Source organism: Empidonax traillii, unplaced genomic scaffold (assembly GCF_003031625.1).
Source record: "Empidonax traillii isolate 1590-97213 ecotype Southwest subspecies unplaced genomic scaffold, ASM303162v1 scaffold103:size1334136, whole genome shotgun sequence".
NCBI lineage: Eukaryota > Metazoa > Chordata > Aves > Passeriformes > Tyrannidae > Empidonax > Empidonax traillii.
In genome coordinates this window covers 545,037-571,945 of record NW_020955296.1, presented here as the reverse complement: position 1 = coordinate 571,945, position 26,909 = coordinate 545,037, and the positions used below count along the sequence as shown (strand labels likewise).

Genomic DNA, 26,909 nt, shown 5'->3' with positions numbered 1-26,909 from the left:
CCGTGGTTACCAGACCATGGCACCAAGTACCCCACCAAGCCTCATCTTATAAACCCCCAGGGATGGTGAATCCACCACTTCCCTGGGCAGCCCATTCCAATGTCTGATTACTCCATAAAAAATTTCTTCCTAATATCCAATGTGAACTTCCCCTGGCAGAGCTTAAGCCCATGCCCTCTTGTCCTATTGCTGATTGCCTGGGAGAAGAGATTGACCCCCACCTGGCTACAACCTCCTCTCAGGTAGGTGTAGAGAGTGATGAGGTCACTACTGAGCCTCCTCTTCTCCAGACTAAACAACCCCAACTCCCTCAGCCTCTCCCTCTCCTCATAGGACCTGTGCTCAAGTCCCTTCACCAGCCTGGTTGTTCTTCTCTGGACCTGCTCCAGCACCTCAATGTCTTTCCTGAACTGAGGGGCCCAGAGCTGAACACAATACTCAAGGTGTGGCCTCACCAATGCAGAGTACAGGGGAAGGATCACTTCCCTGCTCCTGCTGGCCACACTGTTCTTGATGCAGGCCAGGATGCCATTGGCCTTCTTGGCCACCTGGGCACACTGCTGGCTCATGTTCAGCCTCCTGTCGATCCAAATTCCCAAATCCCTTTCTGCCTGACTGGTCTCCAGCCACTCTGTGCCCAGCCTGTAGCGCTGCAGGGGGTTGTTGTGGCCAAAGTGCAGGACCTGGCCCTTGGTGTTGTTGAACTTCATCCCATTGGAATCAGCCCAACTCTCCAGCCTATCCAGGTCTCTCTGCAGAGCCCTCCTGCCTTTCAGCAGATCAACACTCTCCCTCAGCTTGGTGTCATCTGCAAATTTGCTAATGGTAGACTCCATCCCCTCATCTAGATCATCAGTAAAGACATTAGATAGAACTGGGCCCAGCACTGATCCCTGTGGAACACCACTGGTGACCGGCTGCCAGCTGGATGCAGCCCCGTTCACCAGCACTCTCTGGGCCTGGCCCTCGAGCCAGTTCCTGACCCAGCACAGAGTGCCCCTGTCCAAGCCATGGGCTGCCAGCTTTTCCAGGAGTATATTACGGGAGACAGTGTCAAAGGCTTTGCTGAAGTCCAGATAGACCACATCCACAGCCTTCCCCTCATCCACCAGGTGGGTCACCTGATCATAAAAGGAGATCAGGTTGGTCAGACAGGACCTGTCCCTCCTAAACCCATGCTGGCTGGGTCTGATCCCTTGTCCATCCTGTAGGTGCCGTGTGATTGCACTCAGGATGATCTGCTCCATCACCTTGCCAGGCACTGAGGTCAGGCTGACAGGCCTGCAGTTTCCCGGGTCCTCCTTGCAGACCTTTTTGTAGATTGGCGTGACATTCACCAACTTCCAATCATCTGGGACCTCTCCAGAGAGCCAGGACTGTTGGTAAATGATGGAGAGCAGCTTGGCAAGCTCTTCTGCCAGCTCACTCATCACCTTAGGATGGATCTCATCTGGTCCCATAGACTTGTGAGGATTCAGGTGGCTCAGCAGGTCACAAACTGTTACATCCTGGATTACAGGGGGACTATTCAGCTTCCTGTCTCTGTCTTCCAGTTCCAGAGGCCAGTTGTCCTGAGGACAACCTGTCTTACTGTTGAAAACTGAAGCAAAGGTGTTAGGTACCTCACCTTTTTCTCATCTTTGATTACTATGTTCCTCCCATGTCCAACAAAGAATGTAGGTTTTCCTTGCCCCTCCTCTTGCTATTGGTGTCTTTGGAGAAGCACTTCTTGTTATCCCTAACAGAAGTGGCAAGATTGAGTTCAAATTGTGCCTTTGTCTCTTTAATTTTCTTTTTATATGACCCAACTATATTCCTAAACTCTTCATGAGTAGTCAGCTCTTTTTTCCATAGTTGGTAAGCTCTCTTTTTTTCCCCTAATTTCCTTTAAAATCTCCCTGTTCAGCCAGGCTGACCGTCTTCCCCGCTGTTTCATCTTTCAGTACTCTGGTACAGCCTGCTCCTGTGCGTTCAAGACTTGCTTCTTGAAGCATGTCCATCCCTCCTGGACCCCTTTGTATTCAAGGGCTGTTTCCCAAGGTAACCTTTGAACCAGCCTTCTGAGTAGGCCTGAAATCTGCCCTCCAGAAGTCCAGGGTAGAAGTTTTTCCTCATGATTCACTACAAGATCTTTACGTGTTGATGCCACATGTCAATGAGGTTTATAAGCATCACAGTTTCTCCATCATCAGTGTTACACTGATGACTCAGTATATATTCAATATTCATACTGAATATACAGCCCTTACCACATCTTTCAGGTTCATTCCTACCTTTCTTCTATGCCTAACCCACTCTGCCTGTGTGGCTCTCAGCTTTACATACTGTGAAATGTACTTCAGTGCCCAGCATCAACAGCATAAGATGAAGTACTCCAGTCATTTGTGCCCAGTCTATGAAAACCATCAGAGGACAATGAGCTGAACAAACAGTAGACAAGGTCACACACTGAGGAAGCAATATCTTTTCATGGTTATCCTGCAGCTGTCCCTAGGCAGCTGTCCAGGGATAGTTGTCCTAATTCCTCATCTTGAATGCTGAACATTTTCAGCCCAGAGAGTTCTCTCACCTTCAGTAACCTCTCCCTTTCCCCCAACTATAAAATATTGCTAATAGTGTTTTCCTCCGTGGAAGAAGAAAAGTTGTTTAGTGATTTTTGCAGAGCTTACTGTGATCTGTACAAGCAAGTGTTAGCAAAATGCACAGTTAAATCACTACACATCAAAGAGAGCTAATTTCTCAGTTTCTACTTTCCTGACTACATCTTTCCAAAGGGAGCCTTGCACAGGGCTATATCCCCTATATCCATGGCTATATCCTTCTGTTGCTTTGCTGAGGTATGAGGCTGTGCCCGTAAGGCAAAAATTGCAATTCAGTCTAACAGCATCACCAAATCGGGAGACTCTGATAGTCTGCACACCACAGATGATAAGTAAAAAGTCGAATGACCAAAAAGACCTCCACACCAATTCTCTCATTTCTTTTTACCTCTTTAGTCCAACAGAAAGCCTTGATGCTTCCATCTGTTTCCCAAGAGGAACCCTAAACTTTTAACCAGTAATACAGGATGAATGTTTCCTACTGAAATGGCGGGTTTTAATGCTTACTCCTGGACCCTTCATTCCTTAGGGGGAAAAGGGTGACAGTGACCTGATTTGGTGAAGTACCAAGCATCTGTGGTTCCCATCGATCACAGTGTCTGGAAATCAATACTGTTGCATCTGGTCTATGGGGAAACATGAAACTGCAGGTCAATTACTCTGCTTTCTTCTTAAGAAAGTGTTGTTCAAATGAAATACCCTTTGTTCATTTACCCTCAGTTACCCTTAATTAAGCAGGACCCAAGGAAACAGAAACCCTGCTCAGAAGTGTTCCTCAAAAGTGTTTCATCCTCCTCTGTGGTTTGCTTAGTTCCCTCTGTAAAAGGCAAGGATTAATGACTGTGCCCAGCAACCACATTAGGATTCAACAAGTACAGCAGGATCTGCTGTGGTGTAAATGATAATGCTCCTTCCCACAGCAAGAAACAGGCCCTTGTGCTGCCATTGGCTCCTGCCTCAAAAACAACCTGAGACAAAGCTGCTAGAAATCTTCAGAGGGTTTGACAGGGGGCTTGGACCACCTCAAAGAAAGTTTCCCTTTCGTCGTGAAGGGCTTTTGAGTTTTCGATGCCTTTCACAAAAGGAAGCCAAAGAACTGGTGCAAAGAGATACTTGTATGCATGGCATACTAAACACACTCCTCTGTTTGCTGCGGTACAGCCTGAACTCTCTGGACATTGGCGCTGAGGAAGTAAGTTTGGCCAGCAAAGCAGGTGGTCCAGAAACTAAAGAGGAGCCATTCAATGACCATCTCCAAAAGAACGTTCTCAGGTTTGCTACCACCTCTCTCTGCATGTGAAGCACCTTTGCAATCACATCAAATCTGTGCTCTTGTATCTCCAGACCTCCTAGAAGAAGTTAGGCTCACTCCTCAGATCAACAGTTTAATCATATGTTGATCAAAAGGAGTCTTTTCTCTTCCCATTCTAAATCTGTGGGAGATCTGGAAAGCTCTCAAAAATAATTTACATCATAAACACAAATGCTGGCAAATTCTGCCTCATTTACAAAAAACTAAACCACTTTGGCAGAGTATCAACATCCTTGTTCCGTTCCTGTTACTGAAAAAAGGCAGCTTTCAAGGCCACAGTAAGATTTCCTCTAAAGCTTGTTACTAACAGAGAATAAAAAAAATTCAGGAGACCTCTGAGTTGTAGCCCACAGAGACCCGTGGGTTGATGGAGGGAGAGGTCCTGAGGTGACCTCTGGTAAGAGCTCATTATCTGCTGTTTGAGTGCTACATCTTTGATGTGAAGTTCCTTCAAAGGTCAAGAGGACTGAACAGAGGAGAGAGTAGAAATGTTACTCGTGTTCAGAAACAGGCCGGTATGGGAAGGCAGCTGTCACTTGTCACAATTTGTTCTTACCTGTTGTTTGTTGGTCACCAGTGTAATGTGAAACACTAACGTGCACAAAGTATCAAAACCTGCAAGTGCTGTTGTTCATCACAGGGGCCACATTCGGACAGCAAGGCTGAGGACACCTGTTTGAAAACTCTCCGGCTTTGATGGAGCACATGTTCTCAAGTGACATTACAAACAGGGTTGGCAAAGGCTGTTGGAGTGCAGGGTACGGAGGAAATGGTTCTAACAGGTTGATTTTCTTCCGGTTTTAGTGTCTGATGTACCTTTTAGGGCATGATAATTCAATACAATAGAAGTCCCATTAGAAAATGTCCCAGTACCCAATAAACTCTAGTCAGTGTTTTTTTTTTTCCCCTCATAACACTCCTTTGGCCTACCCTGTACCATTTACCATTTTACCATATGGTCTGGTGTCTTCTGGCAGGTTTTCAGCAACGTCCATGCATCCAGCTGTGCCAGCAGATAGTAAAAACTGGACAGACCCATGGGCCGTCCCATGGTACTGCTTCCTTGACACGGCCCTCCGGGCATATCACTACTTTTGCTCCCATTTCCCAGACATCGCTCCCAGGGGCTCACCCTTCCCCTGAGACTGCAGACAGCCCCTTGGCCACTGGCGCAGGGCTGGGCTTCACTGCTCCCCTTGAGGGAACCACGCCCTGCCAGTTTCTCCCACCACCCCGCCTCCCGTACAGCATCAAATCGGCATTAATCCTGCCCGCAGGATTCTCATCACCCCCGGCTCTCCCCGCCTGGCGCCCGCGGGCCGGCACGGCCCGGGCGGCGCGGCCTCCTCGGGGCCGGCGGGCGCCACCTCCCGCCCGAGCGGCGGCGGTGCCGGCTGGGAGGGGAGCGGAGACCCCGCCGGGCGGGCGGGCGGGCTGGGCCCGGGGCAGTGTGTCGGGGCGGTGCGGGAGCGAAGGGATGGAGCCGGAGGGATGCTCGTCCTCCCGGTCGGCCCCGGCAGTGGGAGCAGCGCGGTAACACCCGCCGCGCCCCGCGAGGGGGAGACAGAGCCCGGCGCTCCCTCCGCCCGCAGTCCCGCCGGGAGCGGCTCCTGCCGCGCCTCCCGCTTCACCTGAGCCACCGGCCCGTGCCCCGGGCAGGTCCCCAGGGCCGGCCGTGTGCTTATCAGCACCGGCATTGGCAATATAGGACACATTACATCCAACGATTACTGTGGCTGCGCTTCCCTGTGTTTCTGGGATTTATGGTCACTCCGCTGGCAAGGCACCCAGGGCTGGCTGCAAAATTCCAGCTGTGATCCTGCGTGCAGGTGCCAAAGAGAGATGCCTCCTCCTTCGCTCTCCGAAGTGTGGTGTGTTAGCACACCCACCGCTCCGGCAGCAGCGCATGCTGGTGTTCAAAGGCTGCTCGCTGGCCACCAAAGCCACATCACTGTGAGCCTGCAGTCCAGCACCTAACATGGTTATAGGGCTGCTTTCCAGACGTGCCTGAGCCAAGGCCAAAAGTGAGATAGCCATGAGAGCCGGAACAGGGGAGCTCAGGAGTGGGCTGGAACTACAATTGCCCCCAGTGCCTCCTTTTTAAGAGTGGAAGAGACAACAGCAGCATCTGACCTTCTTACCCTGCCTATCAAGCACCAGAGAACCACGCAAAAGGAACCACATCCTTGGTGTCACACTGCTTCCCTCAAAAGAGCGAGTAGTAGGAAAAACACTAAAAGACAAAGCTCTCAAAAATTTTAGTATTGCAAAAATGTCCAAAAAGACCTCTTGTGAAGGTGTATTTGCTTTAAAACTAGGGAAAGCAGACTGAAGTATAATGGCAACCAACACACTCAGGCAGATGGAGGAAATATTACATGAATTAATGATTCTTTCTTGGCTCTGCTTTTATAAAAAGTGCCAGGGGAGCCCTAGCATTGACCGAGAGCAAATGGGACTTTACAGTGCTTTCAGAAATCACACCATAAATGGCAGGGGACTCAGTTTATCAACCTCCAAAGTATCAAGGTTGAGTTAGCTGTGTTGCTAAAACATGTTGATTCTCCACATTCTGCTGTTTAAAGCAAAGATTTTATTTTGTATGCTTTCACCTCCTGAATGGTCATGGGCTGTGTTGGGAAAGCAAGTTGAATTTTTACTTTAAAATCAATGACTAAGGGGAGACAAGCCTGAGGTATGTACAACAGTGAACAGAACAGATAGGGAAAGCAGACTCTGCTTTCATCTCTTTCAGTGAAATGTGAACAAAGAGACAGTCAATAAAAATTTAAAGAAAGCTCTGCCTTCACCAGTGGGAAATTGGTAAAGGAAGAAACAGTCTTAAACTGTATCCAATTAGCTAATGGAATTTGTTATTGAAGACAGCATTGGGACCATCAGCTTAGCAAACTCTAAGGAGCAGGAGCTGTTGTACACTGGCAGCAAGAAAACCATTAGATATTGCTACCAGGGCCCGAAACACTCCTGGTCTATCATGGCACTGTCAGCAGTTGCAAGACACTGTTTTCTGGAACTGCCCTGGAGTGCGCTGAAGCTGTGTAACAGAGAGAGGAAATGCTATGACTTCCTTGGGGCTGGTTCTTCCGTCCAAGGGTTGAAGGAGGACAGAGCAGAAGCTCTTTGATGTAGCTGCTGCCCTTGTAAATATTTATGCTTATGCTCTGGGGAATAAGTTATGCAGAAATGTGTCCAAGAAATGCAGATATCGGAGAATTTCTGGAGTCACAGCAGTTAATGTTTCAAAATAAACCAAAACAAACCAGAAGTTTAGTAAGGTCATAACCTGCCATGACACAGGGCCCAGGCCTGTCCCTAGCAGACAAGCACTGGGAGAAAAGTTTTCCCGACTGTAGATCTGCTTACTGCCAGGTTGTGTTTGGCCTCTTCTGCTTGTGCCCTTTGCAAGAGTCACTGTACAGGAATAGCTGGAAAGAAACAGCATGGCTCTGGCTCTGTCCCACCAGTCCCTGTCCCTGACATGCCTCCCTGCCCACGTAGGACACTTACTCATGCAGTCCCCGCCATACCAGCCAGCTCTGCACTCCGCACAGTAGATTCCCTTGATGTAGAAGTCATCAAGTGTCCCTCCCCAGGAGCCATTGCGACAGGACTTGCAGTTCTCAAAAATGGTGCAGCCTAAAAGAAGAGACACCGTGTTAGATGAAGCCCAGATGAATTGTCCTGCAGAAAGAGGAGGAGACTCCCTCTCTTTTCCACAGAAAATGCCAATGATGTTAAGTGACTGCTGTGGTGCTGACAGCTTCCCTGCTGTGAACCACACCCAATCTCCACCCCCAAAACTGAGGGAGCTCAGACTCTGAGATTTGGAACAAAACTCCAAGTCTGATTTGCCCACACCTCTAAATCTCATTGCTCCAATTGTAAATGTCTCTCTCAGAAGTCCGAATGTGGAAGCTGGTGCCACTTCGGCCCAGCCCAAATAATTCTGATGTCTTCTAACCTGGCCCTATCTCCTCCTGCAGAGCACCAAAAAAAAACACTTTTGGAATGAAGCCACCTACCCTGTGTCACCCTTTGGCAGCTCCTATGCCTGCCCAAGACATCCTCAAGGCAACACTGCTTGGATGAAGTGTTTTCTTTCTCTGGCAGCAATGTTACCTGCTGTGGGGAAACCTTGCCAAGTGCCTTGCTGCTGTCAGCAGAGTGACAGAGGGAGTTCCTGAGGAGATGTGGGGCAATCCCATGCCTCAGTGAGTTGTGCCTGCCCTCACCACTCCCCTGTCCAGGGCACTCCCCTGACTACCATTCAGTGCTGATGGCTTGGCCAAAGATTTGGTGTGAATGCATTACAGCCATAAACATACCTGGGTGGATTAAGCAGGAGTCACACTCATTGTCCTCGTTCCGGCAGCAGGGAATGGTGTAGCCCACTCTTTGTTTCTGTCCTGGGCAGGTGCACTCAATTTGGTCATATTCACAGCATTCCCGACACATGATATTCCACTCAGCACCTGGGCAGTTTTCATTGATCACTGTGTACTCTGCAAGCAGAGAACAGAGAGGGGGACACGTGGAATAATCCATTATCTGATGAGGATTGGAAGGATCTATTCACTGATTTTTCAGATCACATATAGCACGAGGCTGGCCAAAGTCTTCAGCCCAGAAAAACCCAAACTATGTGGTAACACATGGCCAAAATATCAGCGTGGTTTGGGTGCCTGAAGAACACAGAGGCAGTTTTGTATTGCCAGCCAGAGGAGGCAGAAAGACCAGAGGGAAGGAATATGTCCACTGTCTCTGCAAATCCTTCCCACTTCTGTGGTGAGAAAAATAGTTTTAAAAAAACACAGAGGATGACATCATATGAGAAAGTTTCTTCAGATTGGAGGACTGATTTATGGCATCATGTATAGTATAGATTATTTAAACCATGACAGCATGTTTTGGTTGTGTTTCTACTTGTGAATTTACTACTTCTGAAGACCAGGGTGTCCACCAGGAAAGGCCCCTTTTAAGGCTGGGTTTTGCTGGTTTCGCTCTCTATTTTCACCCAGAAGCATGTGTTGTTACATTTGGCTTATCTGCCAAGGAAAACAAGATTTTTCTTTATTTTTGAAAGTTCATTTTATCAAATATTGTTTCTAATATGGCAACATCTTTCTATTATTTAACGTAACCTCATATGATACTTAAGCTGTGCTGGAACTACTCTTTTAAGAAACAATCTCAGATTATGAGTCAGCCACAATAAATGCAGATCCTGTCTTTCCTCACCAGTGTGCTGTCTAAATTCTACAAAGTAAGATCTAATGAGTGCATAGTGCTGTCAGCATGCCTCCTAACTAGCTGACAGGCCTGATGAGTGCTTTCATGGAGTTTGATGGTACAAAGAGAGAGAGCAGACTAGAAAGATAAGACATGAAGGAAATTTAATGAGAATAGCTCTTTTTATCCCCTCTATGCCCCTCTTTTTTTTTTTTTTTTAATTATCTTAGGTAACAACCTTTTTCCTTGTGTATTAAAGTCTGAGTAATAGGGCTGCCTTGTCATTGCAACAAGCAATATATCTTGAAGGCGGAGCACTCTGATGCATGCCTCTACCTGGCTTCCTTCTCACACAACTGTTTTTTTGTTTCATTGTCCCTGATAGCCTAATTACTCTGTCTGCTGGAGCTCCCTGCCACTGAGCCTAGCTGCTCTGTCTCGCTTGATTCTCCATGACCTTATGAAGCCTGGTTCCTGGAAGCTTATCTTTCTCCCTAATGATTTTTATTGGCTCTATTAAAAAAGGGACCACCAAACTGTTTCTTCACTTTTTTTTCTTTGGCTGGGAAATGAAATTCAGCCTTTTGTGCTCCTCAGAACCGAGCTTTTCCGTTGTGCCTGGTGTACCGACCAGAGAGAGTCTGCTGCTGCTTTACATTTAGGAACAAGGCTGCTTTTTGTGCTGAAACCTTTCCATTCCCCTTCTCTGTCCCCATAATCACTTCAAAAAGAAAAAGGCTTCTTCTGGCATTCAATAAGGTCTTGTAATTTTTTATTCCAATAATGAAATCTTGCATCAAAATAACCTTAGTGTTCAGCAATTTTATAGCCTTTTGCCTGCAGATCTTGATATGCTCTACAAAGTCCTCTTTCCATATGGGAAAATGAAGCACAAGGGAGGTGAAGTGACTTTGCTCAAGGTCCCAGAGAAAAACAAGAGCAGAGTTAGAAATTAAACTCATACATTCTAATTCCCGGAACAGCAGTCAATCAACCTGGCCAAGCTGGGACTTCTTAATCTATGGCTATTATTCTCTTTTAATTAAGCCTTTTATCTGCAAATTGTATCTGATTCAGATTCCAGAGCAAATTGATTACATGCGTCTAATTATCTTATTAGAACTGACACTCAGTTTGATACATCTCACTATACAAGACAGAAAATAGCTGTTTCTCTGGTGTATGGGGGTGGGGGTCTCACTCCTTGCTGAAGCAGTACTCTGCAAAGTCTGACTAATAAATAACTACCCAACACTCAGAGCTTTTGTAAAGCTTCCTTTAAATTTTCATCTTTCCTAACTCAAGTTAGAAATCTAATTTTTCTCAAGTCTGCTAAAGCCTACCAATAAAATGGCTGTATCCATTTGGGTTGTAGCTGTAAATTATCCAAGAGAAATTGCTATCTATAAAATTATCCAAATGTTCATAGGCAAAGTTACACTGGAGTGACAAAGGTATGTCTCCATCCTTGCAGGAACTCAAAACCTGGCAAGATAAGGCTGTGAGCAGCACAACTTAACTTCCAAGTTAGCACCAAGAACAAAGCTAGACCAAATGACCTTCAGAGGCCCCTTTCCATGAAATTACTGTATTCTTCCATAAAATATTACACATGTATTTGTATATGGGTAGAGAGTGTGAGTGTGTGCATAAGCATATTTATATGTAGAGTCTGTGTTCACAAAAGGGCCAAAACCCAGATGCCACACTTATTCTTGGTAGACTGAATGTGTGTTTTCATAACGTTAGTTGACCTTGAGGTAATATTTAGTGTGAAGATGGGAATAGATCCTTAAATGTCTTGCAAAAATAAACTTGCTGCCACCTAGAAATGCTGTTTGCTCACTTCTTGACTTTGTCTCAACTGAGACAATGAAAATAGACTATATTTTCATTTACTGACAATTTAATTCCCTTTCAGGTTCTCAGATATTGAAGTTTGTGCAAAATGTACAGCCTTGACAAGGAAATATGGGCATTTGAGACTTTTTCTTAAGGGGCCCTTTCTAGCATTTTCTTCACATACATCATGAAATTTATTATTTTGAAGTTTTGCAGAAGCTATTCTTAAAAAAAAAAATTGTGCGAAGACTTTATGCACCCCTTTAATAATGGTGGAATCCCTTTTGTTTTGGGGATTTTGTTTTAAATATCTCTAGGCTACTGAACAAAAGGCAAATAAAACCTTTGCCTCAGAAATTTACGAGGGAGATGCACAGAGCCACTTGTGTGTAATCAGTGTTTGTTTGTGTGGCTGAGATCAGCCTGTGCTGCAGGGAGGCAGAGGCATAACCCCACTCTCTCTTGTGTGTATGGGGATGGGTAACCATTGGCAGCTCCCACACCCACACTTGGTCATCATTACCCCAAAACAGAAGAGAAGGAGGCAGAGAAAAGTGGGGAAAGATTTATTGACTGAACAAAACACTGAAAGCAAGGCCTCAGCCAGCTGTGGCAGAGATAATTGTGGGGTACTTTGTGAGCTTTACTTTGATAATCTTCCAAAGCAGGCGGTCTGGCTTGCAGGCAATGAGTGTGTCTCTGATTTTGGGACAAGCAGGAAGAAGCTGCTTGACAACCCATGCAAAATATTTAGCTGCAAAGAACAAACAAGACTCTGGACAGGCAAATAAACAGTGGATTAATTTATGAGATTTTAATGATGGAAGAAAAGCTCAGTAAATCCAGGCATAAACAGCACACATGGAAGCAGCTCAAGATCATGGAAACCAAGCAAAAAATAGCTGTGTTGGGAGAGCACACAAACCTCCAGGGCAGGTGCCAGAGGGAAGACCTGCTTGGCTCAGGAGCCTGGCAGAGCACAACACAATGTTTCACCTGATGCTTTGAGTCCAGCATGAGGAACGCTGTGAGGTGGGAGATGAACATTTCCAGGTTCAGATGACAACACATTCATGCTTTTCACTGACAACTGCACCTAGCAAGACCTCCTAATCCCTACAGCACGTCAGGTCCTAAAGGCTGTCAGTGATGGATTTTGTGAGACAGCAGTAGGAGACGATGCTCCCAGTCACTTGTTAGTGCCAGTCCAGGGGCTGAGTTACTGCAATGGTAATTCACCACAGTGATGCTGCTGCCTCTCCTGATCCCCAGGGCTGAGATCAAGCTTAAAGCTTTAGTGATTCTGGAACAGATTCACAAGCACATTGCTGCCTCAGGAGTGGGTCAGTCAGCTCATCATGGTAAAATGTCAGCTTCAGCACAACTAATCTTTTGCCATAGTGAAAGGGATTTCTGTTCCAAAGGTCTGAGAGCTGGGAAAATTATCTAGCTAAGAACTAAGGTGAATTGATGCACACCTAATTACACCAAATACCTCTTGTGTCTTCCACTTCTTTGGAAGAATGTTTTTTTTTAACAAGGTACACTCACTTTAAGCCGATATATGGAACACTTTTTTCCCTTCTCTCCTTGACTTCCCATTCTCACTTCCTATATTTGTGCTGACCTTAGCTGCTATGTGATCAGATGACTGTTTGAGCAGAAAACCAGTTTGCCATCTCCATCCATCCGTGGGGGAAATGAAAAGTTTGCCACCTAAATGTGCTCTAGAATCCTCCAAAAGAGAGAGAGAGAGAAAGAGAGGGAGAGAGAGAGATGTACGTGTATTTTTCAGAACTCCTGAAGGATGGAAGAAAATGTTTTGCAAGGACATCCACATCTTGGTCTGCAATAACAGAACTTCCCATCCTACAAGTCCATTCTGTTTTCCCGCAAACGTGAGTTATCCTCCCATGCCTCAATTTATCCATGAGCACATTGGTAAAATACTACTTAAGCTCAAAGAAACATTATTTCAAATTGCTTTGAAAAGTGCCATTTGCATTAACATTGCAGTGTAATAAGAGCAGATACAAACAAATACATCTCTACAATTAAAGTCCATAGACGATGACTTTTTCACATTGATTATTTAGCCAATTAATGTTCCACAGATGAGAACATGTCCCTTTTCATTTGATTTCATCTTAATTTTTCAGCATGCTGCTCAACAAAAACTACTGCCTTCTGAAGAAGAAAGGAGCATTTGAACTTGAAGGAGCAATTTCCTAAGGTTGTTATTAGGGAATGTTTGACCATGTAATATTTCTGAAAGGAATCATTCCAATTAAAGAAAAAACAGCTTCAACGGAGGTGAAACCTAGTAGCAGCTTATATTTTCTTTAGGTCTTTCTCATTTTTCTGCTCCTTTCTTACTCAGCTCTACTGTCATTGCACAGATAAGCAAACTGGGCCTCACCCCACGGGTATCATGTATGTGGATGTCAACATTAACAACAGGAAATGCTTTGAGCACAACGTGGGGTGAAACTGTGGCTCCATTGTGATGAACAGTAAAATTCCCCATTTGATTTCAGTAAGGCCAAGAGGAATAAAACTTGGAAGGGAAGAGAGACGTTCCCTTTAAGAGACTTCTACTGGGCCTTATGGGAAATGATCTACCCGAAGTCATTAATAATAAAGGAAAGTGCAGGTCTTTATTTTAACCTTTTTGCCTCAGATAAACTATTGTGCAAATTATGTCTATTTGCCTATTAGATGTGTTAAGAGGATGAAAGGGATAATGCTGTCTCTAAAACCACTTGCTTCTCTTTAGAAATTATGTACCTATTTACTCTTTTCAGCAGCTGGGCTAATTAAGAGAGAAGCTAAAATACATCCTTGTTTTAGTTTTACTCAGTGTACTTACTTTATGAGTCAGAAACCTTTGCTGAATAATTAGACTACTGCATCTACAGAGTCAGTCAGCATCCTTTTCTGCCCATAGTGCATGCTTTACACAGTGGTAAGGGGGGAGTGGGAGGAAAGAAAGGATTTCTATTAAAATAAACCAAAGCCAGTGGGAGAACACAGGAGGAAATCTACAATACTAAGCTGAATTTATCCACTTAATAAATGTGCATCAATTCGACTGTCTTTTTTAAACATCTCTCTCCTTCAGTTTCTTCTCTGTATTTATAAGCTGGCATTTGTGATCTTATTATCGGCACTATGGCCTTGTGTCTTCATCCGAGAAAAGCTGTGACAGGAAAAATAACCAAGGCAAGGCTAAAACTCAGAGGTTGCCACATTACCCTTCAGACTTTGATTCTTTCTGGTATAGAGGAGCTTGTTCTGGCCAGAAGAATTATAGTAGTGTGATCAGGAAGAGAATTTGTTTTCTCTGTGCTGCAAGATAAGGAATAGGAACAGGTAATGAATGTAGAACTTTTGAGTCAGTGACAGCATTGATGAGGTTAGACTTCTGCAATATGGGAGAATCTTTGGATATCTGTGGAGAAGAAGCAGGTGCTGTATTGAAATTCATTACCACAGAACATGAGAATGTGCTCATGTCCTAAACATAGAGGAGTGGTGCTGGACCCGGCTTGAGGGCTTGCCTGTTGTAGTGGTGCAAGACCTGGAACATGTTGACAGTTTACTTGCAATTAATGTTGCCGAGATAGAAACAGTCCACACAGACAGCAGCAACCCCTCTGAGCCTCTATTTAAAATTTTACTCCTTACAGCTTCCCGGGGGTGTGTAGCCCTAACCAGGGACTGAAGATGTCCTCAGCCCTCTGTCCCTGCTGATAACTTGCCTCTGTGCCCTATGGTTTTCCTCCCCATTTGCCCCTGCACCATATCCCTGGTCTTACAGGAGAGAAAGGGGCACCCACTTCCCCGAGGGAGCTCATGCTGCTGACAGCAACTGCACAGTCCTGTGGTGGTGAGGGGTCCCTCTGGGCTGGTGGAGAGAAATCCTGGGCACTGGCAGGCTTGCAGGGACTCCTGGGAGCCGCTTGAGTTGGTCTAAGGGTCAAGAGTGAGCAACCCCAGCGTTTTTCCAAAACAAAAAGCAAATCTCTTTCCCTTTGTCCATGCTAGGAACCTAAACATGTGAACTGAAGTAACCCATTTGCTAAGATTGAATGCATCTGGATGCATCTGAGTGCATCTGGCCTTCCCTTCTCTAGACAGAGACTAAAGGGGGAGGGGAACAGAGGTTGGGAAGGGTTTAGATAGGCAGAAACACACACAAACACACATATATTTTTAAGGAAACATGAGTCACATGCACTCCAAGTTTATTCCAAAAAATAAATTCCCAGACCGCCCTGACTCCTGCCCCCAGCTCTCGAGGCAGGCCCTGTGCAACTGGGTGTGATAAATGTGGATAAAAATTGGATACATCTGTGGGGAGGAGGAAAAATGCTATTTTCCAACCTGCCCTGACATGTTAAGGCCACTGCACTTCTGAATCGCTCCCCTGTATCTAGGAGCCCCTCCCGCTGTGGCTGAAGGGAGCTCCTGTTCCCCTTATGTGTGCCAGACTCATGTTGGTCAAATGCTCACCAGCTGCTCCACCAGCCCCAGGGCAGTGGAGGCACAATAAGGAAGGGGAGGGGGCAAGGGAGACAGCTCACCTCCATGTGTCCCGAGGCTCTTCTCACACTGCTCCTGGTGCGTGAGGAGTAGGCGTCAGGAGAACCAGCACTGTCCCTGCAAGGCTCACAGCCCTTGTGTCCCACTGCCCATAGCTGTCCTTCCTTTTGCCTCCCGTTGTCACTGCTGCCAAGGGGACCTGGTGCCCAATTACTCTATGGACCAGATTCTCACCACGAGAGAGACTCGCTGCCCCCGCAGCAGGAGGGATTTGTTACCCACCTAGCTGCTTGACAGCCTTTGCCTAGGGCTGCTCTGCCACTGACAGGGCTGGGTTTGTGCCCCTCCAGCACATGCCATGGAGCCACTTCCCTTGGCCAGTGTGCAAGGTGGCACATGGCCGAGGAACAGGCCACCACAAGGATAAATCAGTGAGTGTGGGACAGAGGTGAGGAGAAGCTCTCTGTGCTTGTGACCCAGGGGGAAATTTTGGCAGGAGGTCAGTCTCCCAGGACGGCTGAGGGGCTGATGGCCAGCCTGGTGTGCAGACAACCCTGGTCACCATCTGTCCCCTGCATCCTGCGTCCTGAGGGGTCAACAGGGAAGGACACTGCAGAGGCAAACCCTCTGCCACAGCCCCTGGTGCAGCAGGCTCTGTAGCACCAACCTTGACAGCAGTTATTTATAGTCATCAAGATCCAAGTGCCCGCTTATCTGACAGCTCCCCTGGTAAGAGGCACTTACCTTGCCAGGAGTGCCGGAATCTGCAGCAGCTTGAAGGATGGGTGATTTGAGAGCACCTCACCTCCCAGTGCTTAGGGCTGCAGCTCCCAAGGAAGCAGCCTGCGATGCTGACAGCTAGCTGCTGCAAGCAGGTCCAGACACCTCCAGGTGTAAACAGCCCATGTTCGTGGCCATAACTACAGCAAATGTGCACTCAACAGTAAATGCTTTTTGCTGAACCTTATCAAGATAAACCATATATGCTGGTTCAGCAGAAAATGGAGTGAGGCTTGAATATAAAAAAGATCATTCTGCTTTAACAAGGCTTCCCCTTCGAAAGAATAATATTGGCAGAACTAAATCCCAGACTGGAAACAATGTGTGGGTTTTGTTTTCTTTTTTCCCTTCACTTTTTTTCTCCCTTGCCTTCATTCTTGGTGTTGGGGCTGGAGAGAAAAATCTGTGTCTTGCCAAACTAAACAAATTACACTTTACAATTCAGAGTCTTAAATGCCTCTTGTGATCATCATTTCCTTAGCACTGAGTGTTGAGAAAATAAAGGAGTAATAAGCTAAGTGATTGCATGATGGCCATTGGCAAACAAATTAAGCCAGTTGTTTCTTTGTAAGGCTATTAAATTTGACCAAAAATAATTCCTGAGTAAACCTCCCCACACACACTCCATGCTGACAAGGAAAAAAAAATTCATAAAGCAGAACCCCTTCTTTCCATTATTACCATCCCTGCAGATCTCTCTACTTCCCATGACAGCACATAAGATCAAACCCCTCTGAACACACTGAAGGAAAGGGACTCATTCGGCCATGCCGAGAACACACACACTCACTTACAGTACCTCTTGGCAGGCAGGAGATGAGCAGGAGCTGGAGAAGAGTGAGTCCTACATGTGTCCAGGGTGCTCGCTCCATACTGCCCTGGCCAGTGCAGCGGTGTGACTGCTTGGGAAGGGAAAGCAGGCAAACAGCTTTTACTGGGACCTCACCAGCTCCAGGCTGCGAGGGATCTCGGATTTCAGACCTCAGCACGCTCCCATCCTCACCAGAGGGGAACTACCTTCAAGAGACTTCTCAGGCGTCCAGAAGCACACGTCACCCCAAACCTCTCCAACTGCTGCCTTAACCCTTTCTGGACTCTGGCAACTGATCCCTTTTGTGATAGGTTTATTGGCTCAGTGCTCAGCTCTGAGATAGCAATTTTCATTATGTAAAGAAAGATATTGTTAAGGAAGCAGAAACAAAAATGCAAATATCTATTTACATGAGCCATCCCAGTTGCTGCGGGTGAGCTGGAGTTGCAGACATCCCCAGAAGGAGGCACTTTGTACTTGCTACCTTTGGGCTTGCAGGGGTCCGTGTCTTCCCTGAGTGCTGCAAGGCTGGGTGTGGGGGTAGGGGGGGTGCAGAGAGGGATTCCTGGCCCATGATCCAGCAATTGGGCAGCCTGGCCAAGTGACATGATCCACTTTACGATGTGCTTAAAATAGCTATGCATTTTTATGATGGGGCAGATGAATGAATGAGGCTCACTAAAAGTTCACTCCACAGTGGATGAAAACCACAAAACACAAAAGGAATCACTTGGCATACATGTGCTTGTGCTAGTCAAAACCTTTTTACAGAGTCCATTTCTGCCAGGAAATGCGATTTTGGCAAAATTTAAATGTTTTGTGGGAATGTGTTGATATTGAGGAAATGTTTAATCCAAACAAAAGAGACCATTTATTTGAGATTTTATCTTTGTGTCATATTTTGTTTTGCCTTTTCTGTTAGCACATGCTACTGATTTATTTTAGTCTTTAATATAGCAATATACTTTATTTTTCTAATATTTTTCTTGTACAATTTTTTAATACTTTCCAAAGGACACATTTTATACCTCTAAGACAGACTTTCTCAGATTAATTTCCGTAGCAAGATTTCAAAATTTACATATATTTTGAGGGGGGAAATTGAAATATTTGCATTTGCTTTGGAGTAGAAACTCAAGTATCTCAAAAAGCTTTAACAAATACCTACAGCAGTTTGTTAAACTCCGGCATGTTGAGCAACCTCAAATATTTGAGACCGGTCGCCAATGGAAACCTTGAGTAGTTTACTGCAGTGCAAAATCCATTACACCTTCAGGTGGTCTTTCATGGGGTGAGTTCCTTTATCCAGACATCTCTCTAGGTCAGGCTTGACTCTCTGCCAACCTATTGACTTTACACCGTCAACAGTCTTTGTAGGGTTTGTGCACTTTCCATGTAAAATAATACCAAAATATGAAGGATAATCTTTTTTTTTCTCTGAGTCTCTTAACACTGATACAAACCCACCATTGGGAATACCAATATAAGAAGACCTGAAATAGTTGCCAAGATTTTAACCACTATGGCACATAGTCAGTCCTTGGCTGCTGCCCTGGGTGCTTGTCAGCTCAGGAGAAGGCCATCAAAGCTCTCAAAGTCCCACTGGACCTTTTTATGGGTCAGTGACTATGTTCCCCTGGAGCCCTTGATGGGTATCTCTTGCCCTAGAGTTCTGAAACCCTGCTTTGCTGGCCCCCCACTCCTTTCTGATTGTTCATACATATGCTGAAAACTCCTTTCTAGTTCCAGCTTTGGATTCCTCTGACAAGCCATTTCTGGTCAGTGGCAGGAGGAAAAATTGAGGAAAAAAATGAGGCCCCCAAAACCAGATAAAAATAGTGTAAGTGGGGAGCCCTTACATCTTCACAAACAAACACAAAGCTGTTTTAAAGCCTGTGGAATCCTGATTAATTTATTTTCTAGCCATTATTTCCAGTAAGAAATTAAGTTACTTAACCTAGTAAGTCCTTTTTGGACTTAAGGTTGGCTTACAGATATCTGAGGCTTAGATATCTCTGAGGGGGAGTTTCATGAGGATGTAAGCCAAAATCTGGGTTTGGCATATAAAGTGAATGGCAATCCCAGAGCACCTAAGGAGGCTGAACACAGGCAAAGTGAGTGTTAAGGCCAGACACAGAGGACCAAATACTTAAGAGGTAACCTTTATGAGGTTTCATAAAGGCCAGAATCACTGGGGAAAATATACACACAAGGCCACAACTATTTGTTTGAGTCAGTTCCTGTGGTGAGACATTCAACATGGTAGAAAAGGAGTCGTTGAAGTTGTGTCTTCGTCATGCACAACAATCAGCTCTACAGGGACACCTTCTCTTTTAGGGTGGAAAAGTGGTCTTTTGTATTTTATGGAGCTGTGAGCTAAAGGGTAAAACTGGTAGATTTATTACATCTTTTTTTTTTCTTGTTTCTGATGGAGGGTAGTTATGCAACCAGAAAATATAATCACACAGCATTACTCTGCACTGCTTAACTTAGCTTGGCACCTAGCAAATCAGTTTAGTGGGTGGATCTACTGCCTCCTTGGAGAACGGCTCAGCAGCCAAACAAGGGAATTCAGTCATGATCCCACAAGTTTGCACATGGCCTATTTACATGGGTTGTCTGTTGGGATGTAGCCGTAGTCCCAGGAATGACTCTGGGCAACTTACAAAATGCTCCTGAATGCACTTCTTGCATTCCTATTAAGAGGCAGGGACCACGCCAGGCACACTGCACCAGCCAAATATTTCAGGTTGTATGTAATCCCCTATGAAAGAAAGCTAAAAGCTCTTAACCATGTGTCTGTGCTGCTGAGGAATCTCACTGTAGCATTTGGCTTCAATGTTTGTATCTGTCTTATTGTTGGAAGTACAGGTTTGAAAAGTACATTCCACTGAAACTGAGTTGTAAAACAAAGTGGTGCAAAAATTGATAGAGTTATAATATTTTAATAGTGATTTCCAGGTACTTAGCAATCCATTTCAACCTAAAGTAAAACAAGTCCTTTGGTAATTAATAACTGACCACTGAGTGAATAATTGATATGTAATTAATACCACTAGCTCATGTTTCTAATAATCTGTCATTAAATCTGAAAACAATGTGTGGTCCAAACTGCAAAACCAGCAAGAATGTTACCATTTTCTACTGGGGAAAACTGACATGCAGGGATATGAACTGAGGTGCATATCCTGAAAGAGTGGAAGGTCCAGAGTGGAACACAGTAGCTTCATCCCCATTCAGTATCTGAAGCTCTGGACTGTCCTGCTTGAGAAAACTCAGTGAAGAATAATTAGTGATGGATATATAGTTCTGAATAGAGTCTGTTTGGACTTGAAATAAAAATGAGGGTTTTTTTCAGCCTTTAAAATTTTAGTGAACTTTTTATTCCTCCTCAAACTACAGAAATCTCTTGTTTCTGCTACTGGAACATTGCCAGAAAAATTTCTGCTTTTGTGACTTCTGCTTATGTGATTCTAACCCAAATGGCCCTGATGATCTTCCAGAGCTCCAGAGGTCCTGCTAGAAGGAAATCTCTGATTTTCAGTTATTCATTTCTGCTACTACAGACTGGATGCCTTCACAGGACATCCTTCTTACAAGAACATTTGGAGTTCATTTCTCTCTCCTCTTACAGGCAGGATTCCCACTGAACTAGAGGAATCTTCTGTCAAAGAAAGATTTTCAATCATCTGGACTCGAACACGCTCCCAGCAGGGTTGCTGGAGTTAGATCCTGAACTTTAGTGGCTGCCCAATAATACCCATCCCACTCAAACAATATATAAAGAAACCATTGGAAAGACATCGTAAAGGAAAATGGACCCACTGAGAGGCTGTAAAGGGCTTGTATCTCAGAGGGAAATGAAATTTAAATGAAACTCAGACCTGGCAATTTAGGATTAACAGCAAGAGCAGTTAACAAAAGATTAGCACTAATATTTTTCTCCTCCCTTCAAAGCATTATTGTCAAATGGGGGATGGTCCTTTTAGAGGAGAGATTATAAAGTGTTTCCCTGTAAAATAAAGCTTTTAAAATAAATCCCAGACCTTACTGTAACATCTCAGGAACATTTTATAAATTCCTAGGATTATCAAGAGTAAAGTTTGCCCTTTGGGCTTCAAGTTCTGCCAAATGTGTGAATGGAATATCCAGCATTCATGAATCACATTAGAATTGTGGCAGCCTACCTACATAGGCACCTACAGACAAGGGCACTTTGTGTGGCTTCTTCTGGCTTGAGCTCTGCAAACTATTCTTATCTCCCAGTAGGATGTTAATCCTCAGTGACTGAAGCATCACAGTCCAGGAGAGCTAAATGGGTGCAAATAATAGAAGCCAAAAGAGCTGTGAGCTGTAGTGCCAGCATATGTTACAGCCCTTGACCTAATGAGGCATGTAATGACAATGGTAATTCTCATATTTGTCAGAAAGATTTTGTCAGGAAAAATGAGCCGTTTTAAAGTTTATTCTTCCGAATATATTTCTGGATAGGTAAGCAGCACAATATAGTCAGAAAAATATAACTGATTAATGGCACCTAACAGGCAAATATGCTTTTGTGCAGCTGTTATTGCATGTCCTAATCTGTCTGTATGTTTTTTTAAGTGATCCTTCTGTGTTTCACTTTTGTATACAGTCTATGATGATCTTCAGCATAGCAACATATAAGAAAAGAAACAGGTGGAAAATTTGGTTTGAAATCAAAACTAGCCAGTAGTCAATCCTGCTTAACGATCAGTCAGACACTGATATTACTGTCTAAGGGGATAATAAAAGAGGGCTGCAATTATTTATTTCCCTGTGTAGAAAAGAACACTGTAGATTCAGTCATTCTTGTGATATACATTTTTGCTTTGTAGGCTAACAAATAAGGCTTTGTAGGTTAATGAATACAACTTTTAACTTTGTAGCAAATTCAAACTGATCACCAAAACAACAGAAACACAGAAAATTAGGAACTGTTTTAATTTTTTTTTAAGTTTGCCTTATGTTTTATGGTCTTGGGTACTTGTGAATTAGCGTGGAAGCCAAAAAGAGAATAAGTTTTTGGGACAGAAACCTAGCCATGTTCCACCTAGAAGGCCAGCCTAGCACTGCAGCGTGAAGTCAGGTCAGATGAATGTATGCATGAAATAAATGTCAGAAAAATGTCTGTGGGAAGTAATTGGTGAAAGGTCAGCTTTTTAGAGGTGCTGAAGATCTGATTTTTCAGACTGGAAATGTGAAAGTATAGCAGTTCCGAAACTATGATTCACACAAGCTGTAACTGCATTGCAGTTAGATAATGGAGTGATGTAAGACTTGAGCAGTGTTGTCTAAAAAACTAAGATCTTAGTTTGAAGTACAGTTTTTTGGTGATCTCCTTTTCTTCTTTCATTGATCCTCATAAAAACTGAAATTAACGCTCACTTTCTCCGTCTCTGTAGGTCAAATTTGCCAAAAAGTCCTTGGGAATGGTCAGTGAAAATGTTTATCTGGGAACAACAACCAAATTCTGATAACAAGAAGTAAGAAAATCATTCAGCTTTTATGCAGTTGTTTTACATGTCATTCAAGTACGTAATCAGGAAATGTACAGTAATACACCATGTATCTTCCTGATGCGTCTTTTGGGTGTTCTGCTGTTCATCATTTAACACCATCTTACGCTAATCAGTTCTTAGGTTTTTTGTAGTTCTCCCTTGACTGACTTGGCTGACCTCGACAAAAAGGGAGAGACCCGAAAAAGATGACCAAGACAACAAAAATGTAATGGTTCAGAAAGAGAGCAAGATTGCTCAAACTAATAGATGTAGTGGCCCTATCAAACACTGATGTGCCAGCTGAGAGCCCCAGTGATCCTGATTCCACATATTTACTCTCCATGTCACCCTTATCATCTTTGAACTCTGGTATGCCAGACGACTAATGATGTTTCTCCTAAAACTCAGGAAAAAAAAGTTTCCTAGTACTTTTTTTTTTATTATTTTTATTATTTAGGCAGTGATATTGGGATATGAAACAGAAAGATCATCTGTTGTTAAATACTGTCCCTCAATATTTAAACTGTGTGTAATTCGGAAGCACAAATCCCACCCACTGCCCTGACATAATTCCTGTGGGAGAATTTGGTTTGCATCTGTGAAATCACTAACGGTTGCACTTTTCAGGAATCCATGCTCAGCTAGTAGCTGGATAGGTTTGTAACAGGAAATCTCCCTCTGTGTATATAATGCCACAAAAAATGCATCTTAGTTTGGTTCTGTTACTTATAGCTATAAAAACTGAGGAGATTTAGAAGACTTATGGGTTGTTACTCAAGTAAAAATACTGTATATACAAAAAAAGTGAACTAAAAAGTTTATTCAGTTTAATAGAAGACTTTGTATAACTTATAAGACCTCTGTTTAAAACATCCATGAAGATACTACACAGTACTGATTGCAATGTTATTTTAAGCTCTGACCTAGGAAAGAATTAAGCACATGTTAAACTTGGGTTACATCAGTAGTTCCACTGAATTCAGTGGGTTTAAATGACACTCTTTTAAATTTTTGAAGCCTAAAGATCCCAATGGTAGCCATAAGTGAAAATGGGAGAAGTGACAATGTCAGGGGTCACATGGAAAGCTTTCTGCCCAAGTCCTGGGATTGCTTGATGTTCTTCACTTCCAGAGGTGTGAAGCATTGCTGTCAGTACTGCAGTTGCTGCCCTTGGCAACAAACGGGAATGAGGCTCTCATTTTTACAAGAAATAAAAAGAAATAGATTCCATCAGACCAGATTTTCCACTAGGATTACTAACAGACTAGCACCGTAACACGACAGAGACACCGGAGGAGTGACAGGAGTTTCTAAATAAGGGAGCCTTCAACATATATTGTTAATAGGTGTATCAGAGCTTTTAGCAAATATTTATGTAGCAGCCTCCAGGACTAGAAATAAACACTGCTGCTTTGCTTGAAAGATTGAAAAAACTCTGTTGAAACAACATAGAAGATTTTACTACACCATTGTTGCTCCCTTTGGCTTTTAGCATTCAGTGGCATGCAAGTTGACAGAGAGGGTATTGATTTTTACTACTTTGAACACTTCTTCATAGAAGGGAAGCAATAAAAAGGAGTAGAAAAGAAATAATAGCAATTCTTGTTTTCTCCACCAGGCCTTTGATCTTACAAGGTTGAGCAGTAAAAGAAAGAAATGGTCTATTCCATTGCACTCTGTCCTACTAGAAAATCCGCATTTCTCTATCTTTACTATTAGTTCTCTATCTTGAAACTACAATACGAACATGTGCCTCATGACAGCATAGATTTAAATTTCCTGTATCTATTCATGCTCCTTGAGACCTTCCTGAACTCTCATTGCACTGTAGTATGAAAAACCATACAAGAGAAGAAAAGCCTACACAGCAAGTCTGCTTCGAGTAATTTAAACTGCTTCAGAAAAGCTGGTCTTGGATCCAGTAGAGAATTTTTAGTTTGTGCTGAAGAGTATTGACTGTTGTGGGATTTTTCCCCCGTATATTTAGTACTGTCTGTAACACCATTGTTTATATTCAGTTATTGTTTTCTGTGTAAAGAATCTCTTGGCCACTGACATTCAGTTTACATTTCTTTTCATGTATTTTTAACCCAAAAACATCTTGATCCAAATCCAGACGGAGTGCGCTAGTTTGGGTTGCCATTCATCATGAAGCAAAATATTGTCTGCTTCTGCAAAGTAAACATGGCAGAAAGGTGGCAGGATCTGGCCTTTGGTGCCAGCCCTGCCCTGCTGTCCTAGCAGAGCAAAGCCTTACTGGGCAGCACAGATGAACTGCTTTAAATGTTTTATGATTTTATCAACCAAAATAAGCCGTGTGGGCCTCACTGTAAACAAATAAATGGGAACAATAAGATGTTTATCCCTGGCTCTCTGGAGTATATTTGGTATTGCATCATCCTCTTCCTCCCTGTAATCACAAGTAGAGTGGACTCCTGTTTTCTTTTACAGCCCCCTTCCCTTTGAAGTACAACATATCAACTGCAGAAAAAGGGGAAGAAAACATAAATCAAGATGCCTTAATAAATAGTACTCAAAAACAAGTTGGTGAGACTATTTTTCCTGTATGTAGGCACACAGTAAAGAGTTTAATCAGTTTAAAATTCTTTTATAAGGTCACAGTGCTCAGCGTGATTAACTAGATATGAAATTTGGCAGGCAGTACATAATATGATAATATGATCTAATCATGTTTGGTAGTGCAAGGAGGGAAAGAAAGAAACTGGCTGAGAGAGGATTGCTTAAAAGTTGGCAACCTTACAAGTTCTGTAACTTCTCTATGGAAATCTCATCAGAATGATGAGCCAGCCATCTTTTCCAAGCCTGTGCAGAAATTTTCCTTTCAAAATATTTGTGCCCAAGAGATAATGGATGACTTCTATTACTGGATGGCTCTAGCAGTGCATTTCAGGACTGACCTGAAGTATCCCCTGCTATTTCATTATCAGACCACAAAATGCTTTGCCAAAAAAACTCATTCCTCAATCCTTTCTTTTCTTTCAGGCCCAGGATTCATAGATCTGCTGGAATATTGTCACATAAACACAGTCAGGAAAGACAAGATTAGGTATCCTCTTGGTATAGCATTCTGCCTCTAGAAATGACCAGGACTTTATTACTTCAACAGATAAGAATGGTAAACTCATTGGGATAACCTTTCTAGTTCACAGTTTTATCTTGTTCTCCACTAATAAAGACCAACTCAGCTCCTGAAACATTTATGGTTTTGTAATTATACTCTTTACCTCTTGCTATCTATATATATGTTTAATATCCTTTTAAAACTTGCTAAGATTTTGCTCCCAGAAGTATGTGGTGGAAGTGATCAAACTACATTTTGTACCTTCTATTTCATTAAATTACGCTTTGGTTCCTAAAAACCAAGACAAACAGTTAAACCATATTTTTATAACATTTTCTTGATTCCACAGGTTACTGTTTTTCAGCAACACAATGCTCACAGATTTTTACTTGCTACCAAGAGACCAGTTTAGTATTTTTTACCCTACCTCTCCTCTTTTCCTCACCTTCCTTTAGTTCCACAACATCCATTCGAAATGCAATAACTGGGATGAGCTGAGTATCCCACGGGGGTCAGATCCCACTGATTAGATCAAAGCATTGCATCATCCTCTTGATCATGCTCTCCCCTGTCCATACTTGCTGGCTTGCTGAGATGCAGCTGCCATGGTAGCCACTACCTCTCTGGCCACCTCATTTGCCTGAGCTGATGCAACTAACCTATAACTGAGAAGTGCAGGGATAACTTAGTCTTCTGATGCTTGTATTGAACTCTACTTGTTGTGTGTCTGCTTCCCTTTACTCTTCCTTAAACTGTGCTAGGACACTTTGGAAATTCCTCATACACTTTCCTTGGTCTCAACTCGTAGCTTAACCTTATGCTACCTGCCACATGTTGCTAGATCTCAGCTCACCACTTTTTAATATGTGTTTTAAACTACATATGGATTCACATCCATGTTAGACACCTAGCTACACCTATGTTGTCAGGGTATGAGGAAAAAAAAAGACTTGATCCTACTGTTTCTTCCTATCTCTCAGACAGTTTGGACCCATAGGCTTTGTTTCTCAGCCATGTTAGTTTAAATTTATTTCTGTCCTTCTATAGGGCACCTCAGAAGGGGCTGAAGGGAAGTCTAACCAAGCTATGACAACCATCCACTCCTCTACTCACTGCTTTACTCTCCTGCAAATTCATTGGATTTTTGTCTTGTGTTTCCCATTGC

The 26,909-nt window shown here is 43.7% G+C and overlaps 1 protein-coding gene across 2 annotated transcripts in view; it reads right to left on the bottom strand.

The window, feature by feature from the left end:
- PAMR1 (peptidase domain containing associated with muscle regeneration 1) overlaps positions 1-17,310 on the bottom strand; it is a 59,612-nt gene extending 42,302 nt beyond the window's left edge. For both annotated transcript variants that reach the window (XM_027882182.1, XM_027882183.1), the window contains exons 1-3: positions 17,129-17,310; positions 8,259-8,435; positions 7,441-7,569 (exon numbers count right to left, since the gene is read on the bottom strand). In XM_027882182.1, the coding sequence (XP_027737983.1) occupies positions 7,441-7,569; positions 8,259-8,435; positions 17,129-17,201 (379 nt within the window). In that variant the 5' untranslated portion in view covers positions 17,202-17,310. The remainder of the gene's footprint in view (positions 1-7,440; positions 7,570-8,258; positions 8,436-17,128) is intronic.
- Positions 17,311-26,909: the final 9,599 nt, after the last annotated feature.